General features: G+C 43.2%; 1 protein-coding gene across 1 annotated transcript in view; it reads right to left on the bottom strand.

The window, feature by feature from the left end:
- Positions 1-20,456, bottom strand: part of mpp7a (MAGUK p55 scaffold protein 7a) — a 134,337-nt gene that overhangs the window by 74,967 nt on the left and 38,914 nt on the right. Inside the window, exons 3-4 of the mRNA XM_053412545.1 lie at positions 12,667-12,785; positions 2,396-2,473 (exon numbers count right to left, since the gene is read on the bottom strand). Of these exons, the coding sequence (XP_053268520.1) occupies positions 2,396-2,473; positions 12,667-12,785 (197 nt within the window). The remainder of the gene's footprint in view (positions 1-2,395; positions 2,474-12,666; positions 12,786-20,456) is intronic.

The raw sequence follows: 20,456 nt of genomic DNA, 5'->3' as shown, positions 1-20,456 counted from the left end.
AAACAAAACCACACACCAGTAAAAAGGGCTTTCCCTCCTCTCCATTCACCACGCCAGGCTGGTTCTTGGGTTTACACAGGTGTGTGTGTGTGTGTGTGTGTGTGTGTGTGTATGTGTGTGTGTGTGTGTGTGTGTGTGTGTGTGTGTGTCTGTCTGTGTGTCTGTGTGTGTGTGTGTGTGTGTGTTGTGTGCACATGTGGCTTTCAATAAATATTGCAGATGAACAATACTGTAACACATGTCAGGATACTGGACATTAATGTAATAAATCATACTAAATCTCTTTCGCAGCTTGAGGTTAGGCGAGTGGAGGAAAATCATCATCAGTGGACCTATTGATATGCTATTATTGTCCGTGTCATGGCTTCTTATTAATAGGTTGACCAGTGAAGACGGCCTGCACGCGATGCTGCTGTGATCCTTTCCTTTCCGGTCTCATGCATCCTCTCCTTCCCTGAGTCCTAGGATGGGACTCAATCATTGACTGCTTCTGTCGTCCCGTTATTGCATGCCGATCCATCTTAAGGTCGGCCATGAATTTGTGGCTCTTCTATACGGCCTCTGCCGCAGCAAAATGATCAGTTTGTCTTTGCAAAGCTGAGTTTTTGATTTCAAAAGCGTATGGCTAGACATCTGGTCTGGGCGCATGTGGCATTGTAGACAAAGTAAGGACACTCCAGCGTTAGTAGAAGAGGGACTAAACTCAAGACTATAATGAGAAGGGGACACTGCAGAGTTCACCTCGTGGTAAGAGGTGCAAGACGATAAACATTGTCCCGGTTCTGCACGGTACTGGGATGGGTGTTGAGAGTGTGTGCATGTAACTCTGTTATTGTACATGTTACAGAAACACAAGAAAGAGATCTGAGGTTCCTGCATAACTACGCTGTTGAGCTGCAAGACAAACTACCTGCTTTAACTAAATCCCTCTGGATATGAGTATAAGCAAATTAGGTCTGCTTGGTTTTCAAAGACAAACAGAGCATGCAATAAACAGACGTAATGTAAATGCAGGGGACAGTTTAAAGACAAATTAAAGGAAAAACCTTGATAAATGAGTTAAGTCTTCCATACAGGAAAAGAGAACTCACTAAATGGTTTGATGAGCATAAACATGTTGTGAATCATATGCTGTAAACTTCCCGGTCACCTGATTCCCATCCAGTCAGACACCAAGAGACTAATCTAGGTTATGGATGGAAACGGTCAAGCAGCCATTACTGTGGCAGTACCTCAGTCTCAACAACTTTTCATCAACGTTTAGTCTGGTTTTAACAGATGGCTCGGCATCGTTCCTGCTGTGTTATCAGCTGCTCCAACAACAAACTGAGACTTTTGGAAAAACAAAGAGGAAAATCAAAAGTTCTATTCTCCATGAAATCAATTTGACTTCAGTTAATCTCCATTATTATTGAATCCTCATGTTTCATTTGCATTATGAGCCTTGTCTACAAAGGGCCGACGAGGGACTGATCCCATTACACGCGGCTGATGGTGAACCGCCACCCTGAATATCTTATGCTAGCTTTGTAACTTGCTCCGGTTCCTGGCTGAAAGGTTTCCAGTTTGTACTAAATTGTGTACTGCTTCTGATTTCAAAGCGAGGAATCGTGGCATTTTATGATCTGATGATTAAACTAGCAAGCTCCTGCTGGATTTAATCAGTTGCAACACAGCACTCCCACATCCAAAATGTGAAGGTCGGACAGAAGCGGTTCATCTGTGTTATTCTTTTCCCCAAACACTGTGTCATAATCATTTTCAGATTGGTCTTTCAAACGGAATAACTTGCACATACACACAGACGACCATCATTTGTCAAACCGTGACTTCTCCAAACATCTGAGCTTCCACTGTCACTGTCAATGTGATTAATTCTACTCTGCCCCCACAGTAACGGCAGTGGCACTTGAGGAAAGGACACATTAAGTCAGCCGCCAGTCTTCAGTGTTTTAAAAAAAATGCAGGACAGTGTTTTCCACCAATACCATCAAAACGTATTGTAGGAATGGTGATCATCCCTTCAGTAGAGCTCTCCAAACTAGAAGAATATCTGCCAATGAGTATTAAGCTGTTTTGGAGTTGCATGGTGGCTTATAGGGCAGTCACTTTTTAACATTCTATAGAAGCGCTCACTATCAACATCAAAGTCAGTACCGTTATTTTGTTTCCTACGAATATGCAGGACGGTAGCTAGCAAAGCAGTCCTGAGCTAATATATACAATTTAATTACTTGTCGTGAATGTTATCGAACTTGATTTCTGGAGAAAATGACAGCCTTAATGGCTCAACGCCTTATTTCATCACCAATGGGTTTTTCTTTTCTTTCATTTGTTACCCAGCAGTAGTTGCAACCAAACAAATTGAAAACCTTCTTCCGAGGGAGGAACTTACTTCATGGGCCAGTATTGCTGCGTTGTCCTGAACGGGGACGGGTTTGCTCTTTTCGAAGTGCTGCAGCTGTTCGTGGATCTGAAAGGATAGATTGTGTTCATCAGTAAGGCAGAGAGAGCAAGACATGAAGAAGGTCAGCACTACGCTGCAGAGGCCACAGCAAGGCCTTCCTGAGCAAATACACACGTGTAGACAGCGAGTGAACTTGAAAACCAATGTTCACTGCTATGAACCCACATTTCCGAAAACATGTACAACATCAATCCACACCACCTCGCACTCACGGACTCCCACCAGATTCAAACTTCTCGTAATCATGCTCTCAGACACCAAGAGTACAAACACAGATCTTTCAAACAACACTCCCTTAACTAGGAACAGCAGATTATTCTAAGTATTTCAGCTAGCTTAGCCACTATACATACAATCCAGCTTTCCACCATGCATTCGATATGCCCCAATGGCCTGGTAAGGATTCAAAATCATTTCAACAGTCTGGTTAAATTGGCCAAACATTTCCTTATCAGCCTCAACACTGCAACTGCACAATGTTGAGAGACAAAGCTCCATCTCTGGAGGGTTACTAAAATGGAAAGTAGGCCCGAATCATGTGTTAACGTTTACTCATTTTCACACACAAAAACACTTCATCACTCAAAAACTGATATGTGGAACAGAAATGGAATAATTTATGCATACGGCAGCGCGCTTGTGCCCACGCACACGTAGTCAAACACAGTCGCACACAGGTATTCCAGCTTACACACACACGCACGCAGACAGACACACAAAAGAAAACTACAACCATCCCATATGTGATTTAAGAGCAGCTGTGCAGGAATGTGTTGACAGCCTACAGGCTGCTGTCGGGTCCCATCAGAGAACAGACAGGGACAACGATCCACTCAAAAGCCACTCTGGAGTCTCTCCTTAGTGCCGCATGTTGAAGGGGAGCTAGGCCATTGGTCTGACTGATCGCTGGGCCCTGGGCCTGGAGATCCAGCTGGATGTCCTAGAAAGCATTCCAGCACGATGGTGGAACAGAAGGCCCTCTGGCTGGGGAGAGAGTGACAGAGAAACCCCTGGGCCAGCTCTGCGTCTGCAGGGCCAAAGCCACACATGTGGGGAGCTCATACACACATGTACACACTCACAGATGGAGCAGTGACAATTTGCCACAAAAAAAATCTTTCAATGGGACAGAGGAGACACGAAAAGCAGTTTGTTTGCTGTCACATTGAGAGAAGCTGCAGATGCTGTTTGCAATTAAAACATCTGTCGAGAGATTGTTAAACAAGCTTTTTCCTACTCACTACACAAAATATGTTTTAGCGAGACAGCATTCTACAGTAGCAGCTCTGTGGATATTGTGAATGCAAGACGGAGTGGGGTGCATGCTGTGAGATTACATAATCACCGGATGGGATCTGTCCCTTTTAATCACATTCCCCTTGGAAATATCTTTCAGTATTTTTGGCCCTCAGCTGATTAACAAAGAAAAATGCAACATGTGTAGATGAGTTCATTTCCAGCTTTTTTATTATTATTTTTTTTAGAGCTGTCATCTGTTTTTAATGATGCTCAGAGAAAACCAAATCCTTAAATCCAAATGTTGATGTCATTCAAAGCACAATACAAACAGTAAGATAATGTGAGCATTCCGATGACACTTATTTGACTTTCTGGTCCGAAAAATGCAACAGAACTTTCAAATGTCTGTGCACATGCATGACCGTCGCTGGCCATCGAAATTCGATTGGCTCTAAACGAGTTGCCATTTCAGCTCAACTTATCCAGACAGACTGCTGTGATAAATCACGGCCTGTTAGAACAGTGTCTCGGCCAAAAGAGCAGCCATGTTTCAAGGTCAGCTTAGAGGTTCAAATCCCTGTGTAAAGCCGACATTACTCGGCTATAAAACATTGTGCATTAGGCGTGTCATGGAGGTAATCTGTTGAAGGCCTGGGGGAGGCTGATGGTTGCTCAGCTTAGCTGTAGACCGCAAAAAGCTGTGACTTGAAGACCGTAGAACAAGACAGCTTGGATGTGAAGTTAGACAGATGATGGCAAACAGAGAATGTTGGAGAGGGACAGAAACTTGCCCAACAGTTGTGATAAGGCTGCGGACAGAGATAAAAACTGGAATAGCTTGGAGTGGTTCTAACACATGAGTACAATCTTTTTTAAGTGGTGTGGAGTTGCACTGTTGTCAGTATGTTCCATGTTTTATGGCATCAAATGTAAGACTGACACTGGCAATTCTCGGAAATGTTCATCCTCATCGGTTTCATTTCACATAGCCACGTCACATTTGAACATCTCTAGTGTTCCTGAAGTCTCAACAACTCCACCCTGGGCTCTGACTCCTTTTGTCTGTTCTTCTACAGCAAAAGGCAGTAAGAGGACAGGCAGGCAGCTCAGGTTACTTCATCTGTCTTGATTATCATTCTAAGAAAACAGATGAAATAAATGAGACAGGATACCAGGGTCTTCAGTGCGCCAATAAACCACAGTACTAGTGACATCTGCTTAGGTAGTTGTTGCTCCACCACCTCAACTTACTTAGTTACTCTGGAATTTCTCCTGTGCTCTATGAGCAAATGCACAATTGAAATGCTTTTATTTGCACGTCAGGACACTTTCCAAGTGCCTGTCCATGACGCAGTAATGTATTTTAAAGTCATTACCCTGCTTTTTTGCATAGCGCGTTCTCTGTCCTCTTGATGAGGCAGCACAGTCCTGGCAAACAGCAGAAGTGGCCTGGTGGAATTTAAAACAGCAAGAGGCAGTGTACTTCAGCCAAGGATGGCTTAGCTTAAACTGGAGAGCAACTCCTGGACACGCAGCCCAATCAAAGACTGGGATTCTGGAGCTCCTCTGATGAGAAATGTAGTGAAACTTCAGTGTAAACCAAGGCAGCAGAGTAAGGCTCAAAATGCTAAAAACTGAAGGCATGTTCCCCGAGGCACAGGCTGGGTAAAGATGAATGAATGTGCACCTTCACTGAGCTTAAAAAGAAAAACACGTTACAATAGGAGCACTGTGCGCCCAGTCTCCACAGACTAAGTTGTGTTTGCTTCCAGAAATACCCTGTGTGTTTAAAATACACACAGCAATACATGAGGAGGAAAAAAACATATGAAGAAAAACACAAATCTGGGAAAGAATTGATGTGAAAAAAATGAGAATCGACTGAAACAAAAACATAACATTCATCCATCTTCATCTTCAGCTCCAACCACTGCCAAGGATCAAGGTTCAGGTTAAGGGTCAGACACCTTGGAGACCTTTCAAGAGACTTTTAGTCAAATTAAACCAGACTGTGTTTATGTTCTTTTCGTGAAAATGCAAGAAAGAAGGACAATGAATGTCTCAAGACTCAATTGTCAACGTGGAGGTATGGCTAAGATTAAAAAAAAACATGCCTTACGTACACTAATCCAGACACACTGCAGCGAGCGGAATCTGGCACAGAGAGAGGAAGAGAGCGTGCAAGAGAGCAAAAGCTTGATAGATGGAGAGGTTTGCTGATGGAAGAAGAAGGAGAGGTCTGGAGATCACAGGGCTGGATAGTGTTTCTCTTTGTGAGTCCTGCAAGTAGGCTCAATGCCTCTGGTTAATGTCCACTACCAAGAAAACTTAATGTCAGACCAGTTAGGGCTGACACTCTTTCTCCCACTCTTGTCTCTACATCTTCCCACTGGAGCAGATCCAATATCAAGCCTCCATTAATCCACCTGGGCCTGATATTTTGGTCTGATCCAGAACACATTGTCAAGCCATCCCGGCCTGGTGGACTAGACCAATCGAGGGAGACAGGAACAAAAAGACGTCCAGGGTTTCAACTGGAATAGTTGTGAGATGATATGTTTACTCAAGAAGCATAAGAGGAGAAGTCTAGATTTGCTTTCTCTCCTGTCATAGTGAGTCACTTTGCAAAGTCTTGGCTTGAGCCCTGGCAGGATGGCATGAGGTCCAGGACATTGTGCTGCGGTTTGTGAACAATCCTGTAAATGACTGAGTGCTTCCCTCCATGATCCTGATGAGGGCACAATGGGCCATTCCTCCGACTTACGTTTATGGCAATTAAAACTAGATTCAGCCCAGTGTCATCAAAGGGTTGACGCTGTTAGAAAATGACAGCAGTTTACACAAGGGGAGTCAATTAAACAATTTGTCCTCATGGCTCTACCATCTCAGTTACCTTGTGTTGTTTTCTGTGGCGTTTGATACAAAAATCTACTCATTAGAATTAGAAATATAAACAGCACGCAAATAACTTCAGCCAATTTCTGTCAATACGATTTGAATCATAAATGCGTGTCCTAGACAATCAGTATACCTCCCTTAAGAGGCACTTAAAAGAGGCCAACTTCAAGTCCTCTTGTCCTGGAATGGGTTCCAACCCACAATAATATATTGAGCCGCAAGATTTAGATTAATTCAATAGTTGAAAAACAAAAAACTTAACTACTGAAATACTATCCCTCAATATTCTAGTGAAACTAAGTTTTAGATGGGGGCGGAATCACCAGCATATTGCAAGGCCGTCATACAGAGACAACCATTCACACCTATGGACAGTTTAGAGTCTCATGTGTTTGGACTGTAGAGACAGAGACCCAGGTTGAAGATGTTACTTTGGGCTGTTCAGTCCAAGCAACTAATCAATTAATGAAGAAAATAATCATCAGATTAATTGGTGGAATGAAAACATGAATTGGTTGCAGCCTTACAATTGATTAATAGAGAAACTGATGATTAGTTTTTTGTCCACTGACATTGCGGAGCAAAAAATTCACAAAAACAAATCCAGCGGTGATGTGGCCACTCTACCACTCTACCCCTGTGGCTGAGGGGTAGAGTGGTCGTCCTCCAACCTGAAGGTCAGCAGTTCGATCCCCAGTCTGACCCATCTGCATGCCGAAGTGTCCTTGGGCAGGATGCTGAACCCCGAATGGCCCCTCATAGAATAACTTAATGCTGCGAATAGATGCACTGTATGAATGTGTGTGTGAATGGGTGAATGTAAAACTGTACTGTAAAGCGCTTTGAGTGGTCAGAAAGACTAGAAAAGCGCTATATAAATACAAAGCCATTTACCATTTACCTTATCATCACCCAGACCTCCAGCAGACTGAACTGTATTGTGAATGACCGAGGGCAAAAAGACTAAACAAATATATCTGACTAATTGAATCAGATTGATTTGGGTACTTCTCAGGTACTCAATTAAACATAAACATTTGTTCAGACCATCTTTAAAAGCTCCAGATGAGCCGATGATGTCTTTAGACAGTTCCCTGGCCATTAGGGAGCTATAAATACACCATATGGCATCATGAACCTCATTTTCCATATTTTGTGTATGGCGCAGACGTTCCATGTCCTATTAAGATTGGCTTTGTATTGTGTAGACCTTCTGGTTTCACTTTGAGTCCTTTTTTTAAAAAAAATAGAAAATCGGGGTCAACCAAAGTGACCTGGAATAAAGGTTGAGGGATCACTCCAGAGATTTTCCTTGATTACCAATACAGACATGACTGATAGAATGAGGACTGGTGGACCAGTAGGCCTCTCCTCATTTTTACTGTCCCCCTCAGTGCTCCAGACATAGTTCGAGTCAATGAGCTTTAAGTAGTGGGCAAAAGGCCAAACTGCAGCCAGTATGCTGAAGAGTTCCCCTTCTCTTTCCTCTATTCTTGACAAGCTAGCCCTTTTTCTTCATCCTATGTCTATTCATCTTACTCTTCTGGCTCAATTCAGACACGCTTGTTTGCGGACACGGAGTATGATCTCTTGATTTCATGGTGCAGTCAATCATTAATCTCCTATGAAAACCGCACAAAACACTGCAAGGCAGGGAATTTATTTCGGTTTTTATGTGAGGTTTGGAAATAATAAATTAACCACCCAGTTTGTGTCAAAAAGATAATTTTCTAGCAACAAATGGCAAGTTGAATCACCGTAACAGAAGTCTGCACAACGTTCTTTCACTGCCTGCCAAAGCCCTAATCTTTTTCAATTAAAAAATAAGAAAACTAAAGTAAGTTGACAAACTAATTTGCTGTGGGAACTAGATGAAAATGAAGGGTATTTCTTTTTTAGGACAGAAGCTCCCTTCTCCAAGGGAACCTCCTTTTGCTCGATCCGATGAAATGACAAATACAGACCCCGGAGGTGACCACATGCAGGGCGTGCTGACCACAAATAATATTAGTGGATCTGTTAGGTGATGATAGTTTACAGGGTGAGTCCTGTACCAGACAATTGAGTATGTTTTATTTCTGCATTAAGTGCATGTGGCTTAAACAACTCACATAAGCTATTGCAGCAGTGTGAGAAGTTCGAAACTATTTATTTTATATGATCTTCATTTGTAATGGGGACCAGGAGCAAGGTATGTTCTGAGGTGTGGAAAGAATAAGGTAAGTGCCCAAAGAGCATGTCTAGGGTTTCTGTCATGGAGCTGAATTGTTGGACATTACAGGGTGAGTCATAAAACTTGGAGGTGTACCTAGAGCTTGATCCAGTTATTCATGGGATACAGAGTCTGGTACTCAAGGAATACAGTCCAGTTTGTCTGAAAACAAGCTTGTTCATCAAAAATAGCTGTAACTTTCCACTTGGTATAAGTATCAGCGGCAGCACCTTTCCATGTCATTAAAGGCCTGTAGCACTGAAGAGCAAACTGGCAAACCCACATCAATATTGCTGTGTAACAATGTAAGTGTGCCAAGCCTATTAGCCACTAACAGAAGTGGATTTAAGGGAAAACAGACTGACCACAAAATGAGGGATCTCTGGGACTGGCTAAAGGCCTGCTGACAGAAATTTGGTCTTAAAGGAGAGCCCCACCTGAGGCAGGTGGAAATTGAATATATTTCCTGTGGCTTTTTCTGGAGTAGGAACTTGGCAGTGGAACAGTGAGTGGAATTTATAGAAAGCACACTTGAGTAAGTCCCCTAATTGAAAGGAAGCATCGTTAGCTATGCTAGCTGCAGTATAACCCCAACATTCACATTTCATGTCAAATGTACTGATAAGTCTTCAAAATTAAGGTGACCCCACAAGCTCCAGAGGCCATGATTAAATATTATATTGGAGACAATTTGTATATCTCTATGACATAATCTGGTTATATGTGGGACATGAGAGGTTGTCCCAACCATCCAGTGGGGGGAAGGTGAGGAGAGACAGATATGTCCTAAGTCTGGTTTAAGTCTTTTTGTGGGTCTTAATCCTCTCTTCTTTTTCTGTCTCTTTTTCCCATATCTGACACCTCCTCCTCAGGTTCCTCTTTCTCCCTCTAGAAAGACTGACCAGTAACTGATGCTTCATAATTACCCAGGTGAGGTCTGAGTGTTTCCATATGGGAGACCTGAGTTGCGAAGCCTGTCAGATTAACATGATGTGTGTGTGTTTTCTCTCTGCTGTTTGGCCTTTCTCAAAGTATCCCATTCACAGCCTTGTGGAATAAAAGGTGGAATCTCTGGAGATTCAGAGGTGGGGTTTTAGAGGAAGGGGACAGTTATGGCTTTATTAATGGGGTGCCACTGACGTAAGCCATGTTGACCTGAATGTTGCATCTTGAGTGCTGGTCTCCGCTGTAAGGTGAGATGGTTGTTCTGTACTTCTGTGTGATTCAAAGTCTATGCGTCCGTCCATTTGGCCCACTGGGTGACAGGCTGGCTCATGTCTCAGTACCAACTAGAAAGCAGAGGAAACATATATTTCTGCTTGTCTGGAGTGGAGCATTTTCCATTTATGCCTCCACGTTAACAATAAGAGACGCTTAAAGCAGCTCAGGTTCTCTACACTGAAAATAGTAATAATAAGAAAAAGGTTAGAACGGGCTCATTCTAGTGAAGAAACGATGTGGCTCTTTGATGTTACACTGATGTATTTGATCATGTAGTGGCTGTGCTAACGATACTGTATTGGGTGCACTTATTCTGTCACAGAGGCAAGAGTGAATCGGGTCACATTAGCTTAGACCTTGACTAATACTTAACTTACTGAATTGCACTGACATAGGTCCAAAAAAGAGAGCCACTCAATATCTAGCTGGCACATGAACAAAGCGGTAATCAGATTTCATAGTAGGAATCAACCCTTCTTTCATGCATTCACCCAAAGTAGTGATTAACAGTTTTTGACATCCATCCATCCGCTACTTATTAGAAGCACACCATTGTAAGCCAGTCTCTCCCTCTCCCTGCCTCCTATCTTAGGCTCCACTTCGGGAATCCCAAGACATTCCTAAATCAGGTGGGATTTCTAATACCTTGTGTTTTTCATATGCCCTTGGGTCTACACCCAGCTGGACGTGCCTGGAATAACTCTACTGGGTGGCATTCAGGCACCATAGGATTGAGATTGAGCTTGAACAACATCAAATGGTTCCTTTCAGTTCCAGGTTGTCCACCATGTTTTGAGAAGTGAGCCAACACTACAAAAACAACCAATTTTGATTGCTTGCATCCGCAATCTGATTATTTAGGTCACTGCACAAACTTTAAAAATGGAAATCCAGAGCTTCCCCTTCATGCTTAGCTTCCACCATAAGCCCCCTGGTCCATCTGATGGAGAATATTGGAGAGGGACATTTTCTGGTATGCTGACAACACAAGGGAGGAATTTTTAAAGCAATTAATACAAAGCTTTCTCTGCTTTTGAGTCTAAAAGGTTATGCTTTTCTTGACTGAACACCTGAACTCTCTCCCCTTTAGGTTCCTCTTGAAAGATTAGTCAGGTATAATCAGGGGTGGTTAGAGGGCGAAGAGAAATCTGGGAGCTCCACCCTCATGTCTGGCCAAATATCACAGAAATATAATGCCACCTTCATTAGCATCATTCCGTCTGCCCCACGCTTCGCAGTGTTTTCTTTGGGGCGAGCAAGAATGAGAGCCCAAACATGCGCAGGCCCTGCCCATCATTATCCATGTTCAAGATGCCTTATTCTTTGGCCATCCATAACAATCCAGGCATAAAATGAAATCCGTCTGGTTTTCTCAGCTCCCGACATTAGGGTTTTACTTCAGCGTCTGAGGTATACCATAATTCAGACACTTTCACATGCTCACATTTGCGCCTTACAATCCTGGATCCTGAACAAACACGCTTGCAAAGGAAAAGATTGCTTTAAAGAGAGGGGCTGAAAATTGTGTTTAATTTTCCTCAGTTGTCTTTGTGACATCATTTTTCTTGGCTGCAGAGAAACAGAGACCACCGAACGAGGAAAATATCACGCCAGCACGTGAAATACATGTTGGGCGTTCTTTCAAAAAATGGCAACCATATACTAAACACTGGCAAACACAACTCTAACATCTAGATTTGTGTTTGTAAATTGACTAATAAAGTAATCTCAGTTAAATACAGGAAGCAGTTATTATATGTATTTACAGTTTGAATAGTGACGGAAAAACAAGCCGGTTTAGAGTAAAAAAAAAAGCATGTTTCCTTTCCAAAAGCAAGAGACTGAGAAGGAGATTGGCCGCAGATCCCAGAGAATCCCAAGTGAAGATGAGGTTAGGGCAGACAGACAGAATGTGTTACATTCATTACCCTTGTCTGTCTGCGATCATATAAAGATATCAAGTGTGCTCATCTTCTCTCCAAACTCTGCAGCTATCTAATTTAACAGGCAATAACTCAACCGCAAGCCCATTCGTGCTGGCAGAAGAACAGTTAGAAGATCTGGGTGGGTAGGGTGGAATGACAATAAACTTGATATTGTATGAATGAGACATGGAGAGAAGGATTTTGAATAAAGCAGTGTTGAACAAAGGTTTGTTTTATATTCTAATAACAGAGGTCTGTCTCAGGGATGGGGGCGGTTTGGGTTCTGTCCCGTCCCACAAGAAAGGAAGGATGTGACGATGAAGGTGGGTAAGGCAGACAGCATTCAAGAGAGATGAAAGATTCAAGAGAGAATAGAGAATTACTAGTGAGGAGATTTCTAATTGAATTTAAATAATCGTGACTATGGAACTGTTGCTCCTCCAATACTTGAATAAAATACAATTTTCTATAATGGTAGACATGAAAATTGCTTCTTTGATAGTCTTTGGTTGCTTTAAAAAAAAAAATGAAGTTCCTCAACCATCTTATGAAGTAGCTCTATGGCAACCACAGTGTCCTAGGAAGACCAACTTGGCTTTAAAAAAATTGACAAGAAACACTTACACTCTTAAAGCAGTAGAGAAAAATTACTATTCTATTGTACTGATAAAGGAGGAAGTGTTGTTTTTTTGGTGTTGTTTTACCTTGACCAGCGAGTGGAGGCTCCTCTCCCCGAACATGTCCTGGAGGAAGGTGTTGTCCTCTGGGCGGCTGATATGGGGCTGCAGCTGGGAGGGCAAAGCTGCCAGCAGCTCATAAAGGCCTAAAGGAAGGGGGAAGAGGAAACAGATAGTCGGCAGGGCAGAGGGAGGTTTAAATGCATGCATGCAGTCTGAGACACACACAGAAACATATGCATAGAAACAGATGTTTTAAACAGCTCCAGTTTACTGATACATAAAAGAAGTAGTGTAAGTGAGCAGGAATGCATACACTGTAACCTTGAACACATTGGAGACAGACACATAAGGAAATGTGTATACAGGCAAATAAATGGCAACACTAGGGCTTTTAGTCACACACTGTTGAGATGCCCTGTCATTATTTATCTCTAGATGCTCTCTTTGTTTGTGCATCTGTGGAAGAGAGCTATAAGCTTCTTTCAGCAGAAATAAAAAACTGGATTTTTGCTCCTCAGGTGGCAAAAGGAAATACGAGAGGCACTACCACATTTCCTCAACTCTTTACTTCACACTATTGTCGCGGCATTTCCTGTTGTTTGAGGAACACTTTTCTCCCCGGTAAGAAAAAGCTCCATGTCAAAAAGAAAATCTAAGTTTTGATCAGTGTAATAAAACAGATGGCACACAGGCTTCAGGAGGCTTCTGATACAACACATCTTCGATGCGTGTGAACAATCTTCTTTGGAGTGAATGCATGTGTGTTTTCAAAACTAGAGGTTCGTAAGAGATACTCCAGGTACATTGACTATTTGGCTGCTGTGCTCTGGGTATGTCATGTATATATGTATGTATAAATGTTTGTTTTATATAAAAAGCTTAGAATGGAATTGAACCGTGCACTTAAAACAAGTGAGTTCAATGTTAAGTGAAGTGAACAGAGATGTCTGACGTCATGAGCTTGCAGGGACAGCAGACTTCTATCCAGGCCTTTATTTGGACTCTATACAGGTCATCATCCGGTGACAGTGACAGAAACAGGGTGCATGGATCAGCAAGCCCATAGCTGAATCTGAATCCCCTCAAAACAACAATTGCCTACAAGGCCTTTTGGGGTTTACTAACCCGACTTATAAAAAGTAGGAATATTTCAAATTCAATTTAAAGAGAAACAGACTGGGGAGCTGATGGTTTCAAGATTAGGCTGAGGGGAGGTGAAGCACTCAGTGGGAGAGAGCAGAAAACCAGCGAGTGAGTGGGGTTCCTTCCAAACACAACAGACTCCTGGAGCGAAAACTGATGGAGAGCAGTAGCAGATACTTGTTTGCTGTTCTGTTCTGGTCTTCAGCGTGGCTGTGATTCCACTAAACCCGGAGATACAGTAAAGGTCAGGCCCGTGCTCAGTGCAGCAAAGTTGGATTATGTGCATCAAAAGGCCTCTTTACTAATGCACCAGAAAATCCCCCCAGATTCAAACTTCTCAGACAGAGCCACACAACGCTCGAAACCCCTTTGAACCAACACCGATCATGTGAGAAAAATCTAAACACGTTCACGGCGGAGCCATCGAAACATCAAAACAAACTCGAGCGGCTTGGCTACCTCTCTGAGCGCGTCTTTCATCAGAGGTCAGAGTTGAGGAGAGAAAAGAGAGGGAAGAAAAAATACACCACAAGTGCAACTCAAGTAATTCATAGCTGAGAATGATTGATTGAAAACACTGGTTGATATCGTCGGCTGATTGAATGACTGACTGACTGATCTGGCAGCGGCCGGCCGACTGGGTTAAAGCAAGTGTGTGCTGGCAGCTCAGGAGGTTTGGCAAGAGTGCTATGGCTGACTAACTCATGTCATGCACTGCTGCGGCTGCTGGCCAGTCAGAGAGATGGAGAGTCACGTGCCACTCTCTCAACCCTCTGCTTTCCATTTGCAGGTGATTTGGGGTTTGATATCTTTGAGCACACACACAGGATATATCAAGATATCCGGACCTGTTCTCCAGCTCAGAAAAAAGACTCTGTGTCGTGTTAGCGCTTCACGCCTCACTGCTACAAAGGAAAAGTAAAAGCCACTGAAGACGGGAGAGATTTTACATACATGTGCAGCAGTCTTATTAAAGCAACCCCCGTGGTTTTTACACAAGCTTAGTGTGCAATATTGTCCCTGCTATACAATCATCCGCTTCTCGGTTCTGTCATCCTCATCACCGCTAACTTTCAAGCTAAAACAAGCCGGTCTAAGGGCCGCCGGCCCCTTCAATCATTTACAACTCGGAACTCCCAGCAGAACATCTCACATTATGTATTAAAGACGTGATTTAAAGAGACAGATGAGAGGATGAGGTGAGGGGTTTAGAAAGGGCAGTGAGAGTGGGGGGAAGAGATATGGTAATGTCATTACTATTGGCAGGGCTGAGATACAGGTAGGAGGGGATGAAGGGAACAAGGGAGGGAAGGAGAGAGTGAGTTCCCCAAAGCGTGATCCTCCCCAGGTGCAAAGTCTCCCCTCCTGTCTACACTATCAAACATTCAATACTTTATTCCTTCTGACACCAATTCCTCCTTGGCCATACTGCGAAGAACTTAAGATGCTGCATGAACGGTGCCAATGGCACATTATGGGAAATACATTGACTCCATTAGCTAATCAGATATAATAAAATAATGGTGGGATGTGATAAAACACATGGTCTTGGGTCAGTGTGTCAGGATGAACCCAGTGACCCTCAGAATTCCCAGTTTCAAACAACAACAGAAAAAGCTGTAGAGGAGCCAAGAGCTAAACAAGGACTCTGCAAAGCTGAAATTAAATAGAAGATTGTATGGGTGGACAAGCGAAGAAAAGAAATGGAAGCAGAAAGAGGGAGAGGAAGGGAGCCAAAAAAACAACCACAGTGGTCACTGCGTGTAGACACTATAAAAAGTGAAGAGAAATAAATCTGTAGCCAGATGTATGGAAACATGCATAGATGTGTAACATCAGTAACCGTGTCCGGCACAGACAATGAGAGACAAAATGAGAGAGGGGGAAAGAATAAGAAGAAAGCAATTTGACCAACTCTGCACCGCTAAAGGGTGGACCAGCTTCTTGCTTTCAGGGCTGGTCTGGCTGCTTTTGATTTGTTTTGGCCAGACTACTCCAGACCCTCTCGTGCGGCGGCTGCATGTAGTGGACCTGGCAGCGCCTTGTAGTGGAATACAACGTTGTGTTGCGGCTAGCGCTGGACCAGCCCAGAGGTCCTGGAGACCAGCACGATGTTGCACACGTTGGCCGAAAAGCGTCTTCAGAGAAACCGGAGAGGCCAGGGCCTCCGAACGCTTCCCGTACAGAGGAAGTGACCACTTTAACTGCCAAACAGCACTTCCCCTCTCACGCCCACACCTCCGCAGTGGTTAAAGAAAATAACAGTGTTTTTCACGGATCCCTTTTATGTAAAACACACACACACACACACACCAACAAAATCCCAGACAATGAAATGCATTAAACATGATACGAATCAAATTGCTAGTCACATAGGTCAACAACCTCAGGGGTTTTACTACAGCAGTACAAGATGAGGAAATTACAGGGACTAATCTAACAACACAGAGTTTAACTGGTTGTAAAATATGACCCTCACCGTGACATTGGAACTACACAATTGTTTACTTACACACTCAGTAGAGGAACACTAGCACGCTGCTGTGAGACAAATCAGTCTGCTCCTGACTTTAATTGTTGGTCTGTACAGCACCAATGCTGAGGGACCTCACTTCTGTCTGGTAACCGACACACATAAAGACAAACTGTCTGTCTGTCTGCCGAAAATGAACTTGTTCAAATGCAGGAAATGAACGTTGGGTTTTACACCCCCACTGCACTTATTCCCAGGTGCTGAATGAGTTATTGACCTCCCCCATATATAATGTTCATGGGGCTCACCAGACTGCAAAGGCAAGAGCATTGTGACAACATGTGGGAGTTTTCTTAGGCTTCGTTCACACTAATGTGTTTTCATGTTAAAAGTGTTTTGAAATGAAAACAATCCAGTCCAGTCGAGCATTTTAGACGAGTTTCAGAGGGAATCGTTGTCAATGACAAATGAATATTCACGTGCACAGGGCATGAGTGTGCCAAGGTAAACGGGATACACAAGGCAGATCTTCTATTCTGCAGTTGGTTGGTTAGTTACGGAAGATACGACAAACAAGTAACAGCTATAGTGAAAAGTAAGATCAGGGATTTCTTTGCTAGGAACTGTTACTGAGGAGATGTGTAACCAACTCTCGTAATTTGCTCCAGAATTCCATTCAATGAGGCTGGATAAACGAGGCTGATGCAGTTGGTTTTCCACAGGAAAATAGTCACATGATATGTTTGTGATGAATCAGGAAAGAATACGTTGTGGTTGATGTGACAGAGTCAAGAAGCAAGCGTGAGTGACTGTGTCAGTGTTCGGTCCGTTTAGACTAAAACGCAGAGTTTTCAAACTAAAATGGGGCGAGAGATTTCTCCACCAGGGTCAGTTTTTGAGTCTTTGGAGAAGTGTGGATACCAGGTGTAAACAAAGCAAAAATGATGTGTTTTAAAACTACAATGTACTAATCCAACTACAACGATGGGTCCATTGCCAATGCATTTGTTTGTGTGTGTAAGTATGTGTGTTTGTCACTTTGCATTCATGCTGCTAAAAGAATGGAGCCACGAGCATCCGAGGCCACCTCTGAATGTGGTGATCAAATCTGAAATATGTTCCCACCTGTACTGCATCACTTGAGGCATATGTTACCAGGGCCACAGAGGATCATTTGTGGAGCCTAATGTTTATTTCACGTCCTCATTCTACATTTTATAGAAGGGCGAAGGCTACCTCAAGCATAACAAAATAAGACAAAGGCAGAAAGGAGAGCGAAAAAGCAACACAACATCTGAGATACACATTGACATAAATAACATCTGATTAAAGTGTATGTGCAGACAGGAGAAGATTAATGACACTAAAAACAGAAGGAACTCTTTCCATAAGCAAGAAATAACAACTACAGTGATGATGATTCCTGCATTTAAGCAAACAGGATTTTTCTCAGAAGGGAGAAGATGTAGACAGGCTGTGGGTGGGAAGACAGATTTCAGTCAGGCGGCAACGTAAGGAGATGTGTTTAGGGCCCGTTGTTCACAGCCAACGCTGGACAGGACAAAATATCAGTCAACTGCCCCCATACAGCATCTGAACTGTCCTGAAGACGACCTGTGCAGGACCATTTTTCAAACTTTCTCTTTATTAAAGGAGATGACAGGAGCATGGAACTCCAGCTGCAACATCAAATGTCTGGATAAAGGGACTATTTGATTGGTGCAGCATCAACCTCTAGACGTTAAATTATATAGTATTACAAGCTATATCAGCTGAGCAGATGCTGCGATTTTTAAACATAGTTTGTAATGGTCAAGCAGCATTCTGCTTGGAAAACAACACTGGGAGACGGTGGAAGAGCGTGGAGAGACGCAACTTATAAAGCTGGCCCGGGAACTCATCAGCAGGAGTCTGCGTTCCATTCAAGCCCACAATCCTCCCATTACCAGCTCCAAAGACCAAACCACTTCCCCACATTAAAAAAGGTCAGGGGACAGAGCCCTCCAAGATCATCTTCAATGATATTACAGAGTCACGGTCCCTGACTAACTCCATCATTTGAGAGGAAAAAAAGAGCAAGTACATTTTGCAAGATGTTAGTTAGGCCTCCACAGCATGGAAAAATGAATTAAAGTACTAAGGGCCAGTCCAGGTGCAATCAAGCGTCACTCCAATCATACATCAGTTGCTTCACCGCCACTCGCTGAAATCTGAATATCTTTTCAGGGCCTACAAGGAATCTGTGGCCTTTGCTGAGATCATGTCTCATTCTGGGAAGTAAAAAGAATCCAGGTTGCAAGAGCTTAACGAAGTTGCATTTCAGAGCCAGGACAGGCCAAGCCTTTCAAAACGGATTTTCAATACGCCATTGAATATCACGGTCCTCACCCGGTACTCTGCTCCACGCTTCGTTACACCTTCCTTGTTCAAAGGGCTGTCGACACATTGAAAACAGATCTCAGGACAAAAGGACAAGTCCAATCAACTCTATTGAACGCATATAACCTGCAGGGTGCATCCACCACCTGAGGAGCCAGTAGTATTTCAGCTACGACAGTTTTAACAAACACACTGGAGACTTGTGAAGCTTGAGCAGAAGCACCTGCCGCAGGACTAGAACGAAGTAACATACAGTAAATGGAACTTGGTATATTGCCTGAGTTGTTAAACTGCCCTCTTACAAAACTTCTTGAAATCTGGCAAAGGATATATAATGTAAGGACGGAAAGAAACGAACATGAATAACAAAGAAAAGAAGGTCAGGAATACCTGACTAGACAAAAATATAATGACATGGATAAAGCAGATACATGAAAGTTCCTGTGTACACTGGCGTGTGCATGCCCAGTGTGTGTGAGTGGTCACGTGATAGGTGTTTTTAGCCGTGATAGTATGGATGGGAATTAAAGCTGATAATGAGCCAAAATGTTTGGACAGAGATTTATTTTTGTTTGGAAACGCCAATACGTAATAGTGTGGAATGGATGTAGCCAAAGTGGAGTTGGATACTTGGATAGAAGGTCCTGAAATCTGCAGGAAGGCTCCTCCAGAACTTCTTTAGCTTACATTCTCTCTAACATGGCAGACACAAAACAGCAGCCGCAACAAACCAGCCAGATGCAAATGACCTGCCACCTCTGCTTACTGTGGCAATAGAACTGCAACAGACATTCTGGAAGAGGACTGCATGTTCTGTCCAAAGCTGTGGCCAGCATCTTACTTCTAACAAGTCTTCCAGGGAAATATCAGAGGCAGACATACCAATCCACCTAAAAGCCTTCGTTCTGATCATGCATTAATAGGAGCACTTGTGAAAATCTGTGCTATAACTTTACACTAAATCTTTCTGTCTCAATCTCAAAGGTGCAGACTATTACTCAACATCCCATTCCTTGGTTGTCAAACAGAGCACATGGGCTGTAAAGCTGTTTTCAGGTTCTTTCTAATGCAAGTGTGCACGTCCTGCCCACCAACGACCGATTTAGTGCCCTGTATGCTTTGGACGAGAGCTGTTGAAGATGTCATCCCACCTCAGAGAGAAGGAATTCTTTGTATTCAAACAAATAAAATATATCATTCCACTCTCAGTCACATTCAGTCTCTTTCTTCTACATCTGCTTCCCTTGACAGTGTTTTTATTTTTTTGGTAAAACGATGTGGAAATTTTAGTTCTGATGTAACTGGAAACAGGGAGCTCTTCCAGTGGCAACAAATCCTTGTGTTTCGGTACTGTATCACCGCAGCACACAGCGCGGCTACTGGCCAGGGACCACGACAAATGGCTTGAAGCTCCCAGAGGAACTGCCACCCCCAACCCCGGCACAGACAAAAGTCCTCCCCCGGCCCTCCCTGATGTCTCCAATGAGTTGAGACCAGCCACGGCCAGATGCTCGGGATTCTTGACATCAGGATGGAAAAATGTACTGTCGACCTTGACGGAGAAAAAAACAATAGGGCCATATCCTTATCATATTGCTCATATTATTCGGAGACTTGTGTTTATGTGAGCATTTTTCCTATATAAGAGCATGTATGTGTGGGAGCAATAATACAGTGAAGTGACACAGTGCTCCACCATAGGAATATCTGCATCTCATTACCCAGCATCATTATATAGCCATCACCTTCTACAACGGGGGTGTTCAAGATTGGACAGAATAAGATGGCTGGAATCGCTCATCTATCGTTCTCGCACAAA

Source organism: Pleuronectes platessa, chromosome 20 (genome assembly GCF_947347685.1).
Source record: "Pleuronectes platessa chromosome 20, fPlePla1.1, whole genome shotgun sequence".
NCBI lineage: Eukaryota > Metazoa > Chordata > Actinopteri > Pleuronectiformes > Pleuronectidae > Pleuronectes > Pleuronectes platessa.
The sequence above is the reverse complement of the archived record's forward strand: the minus strand, read 5'-3'. Positions and strand labels throughout refer to the sequence as shown.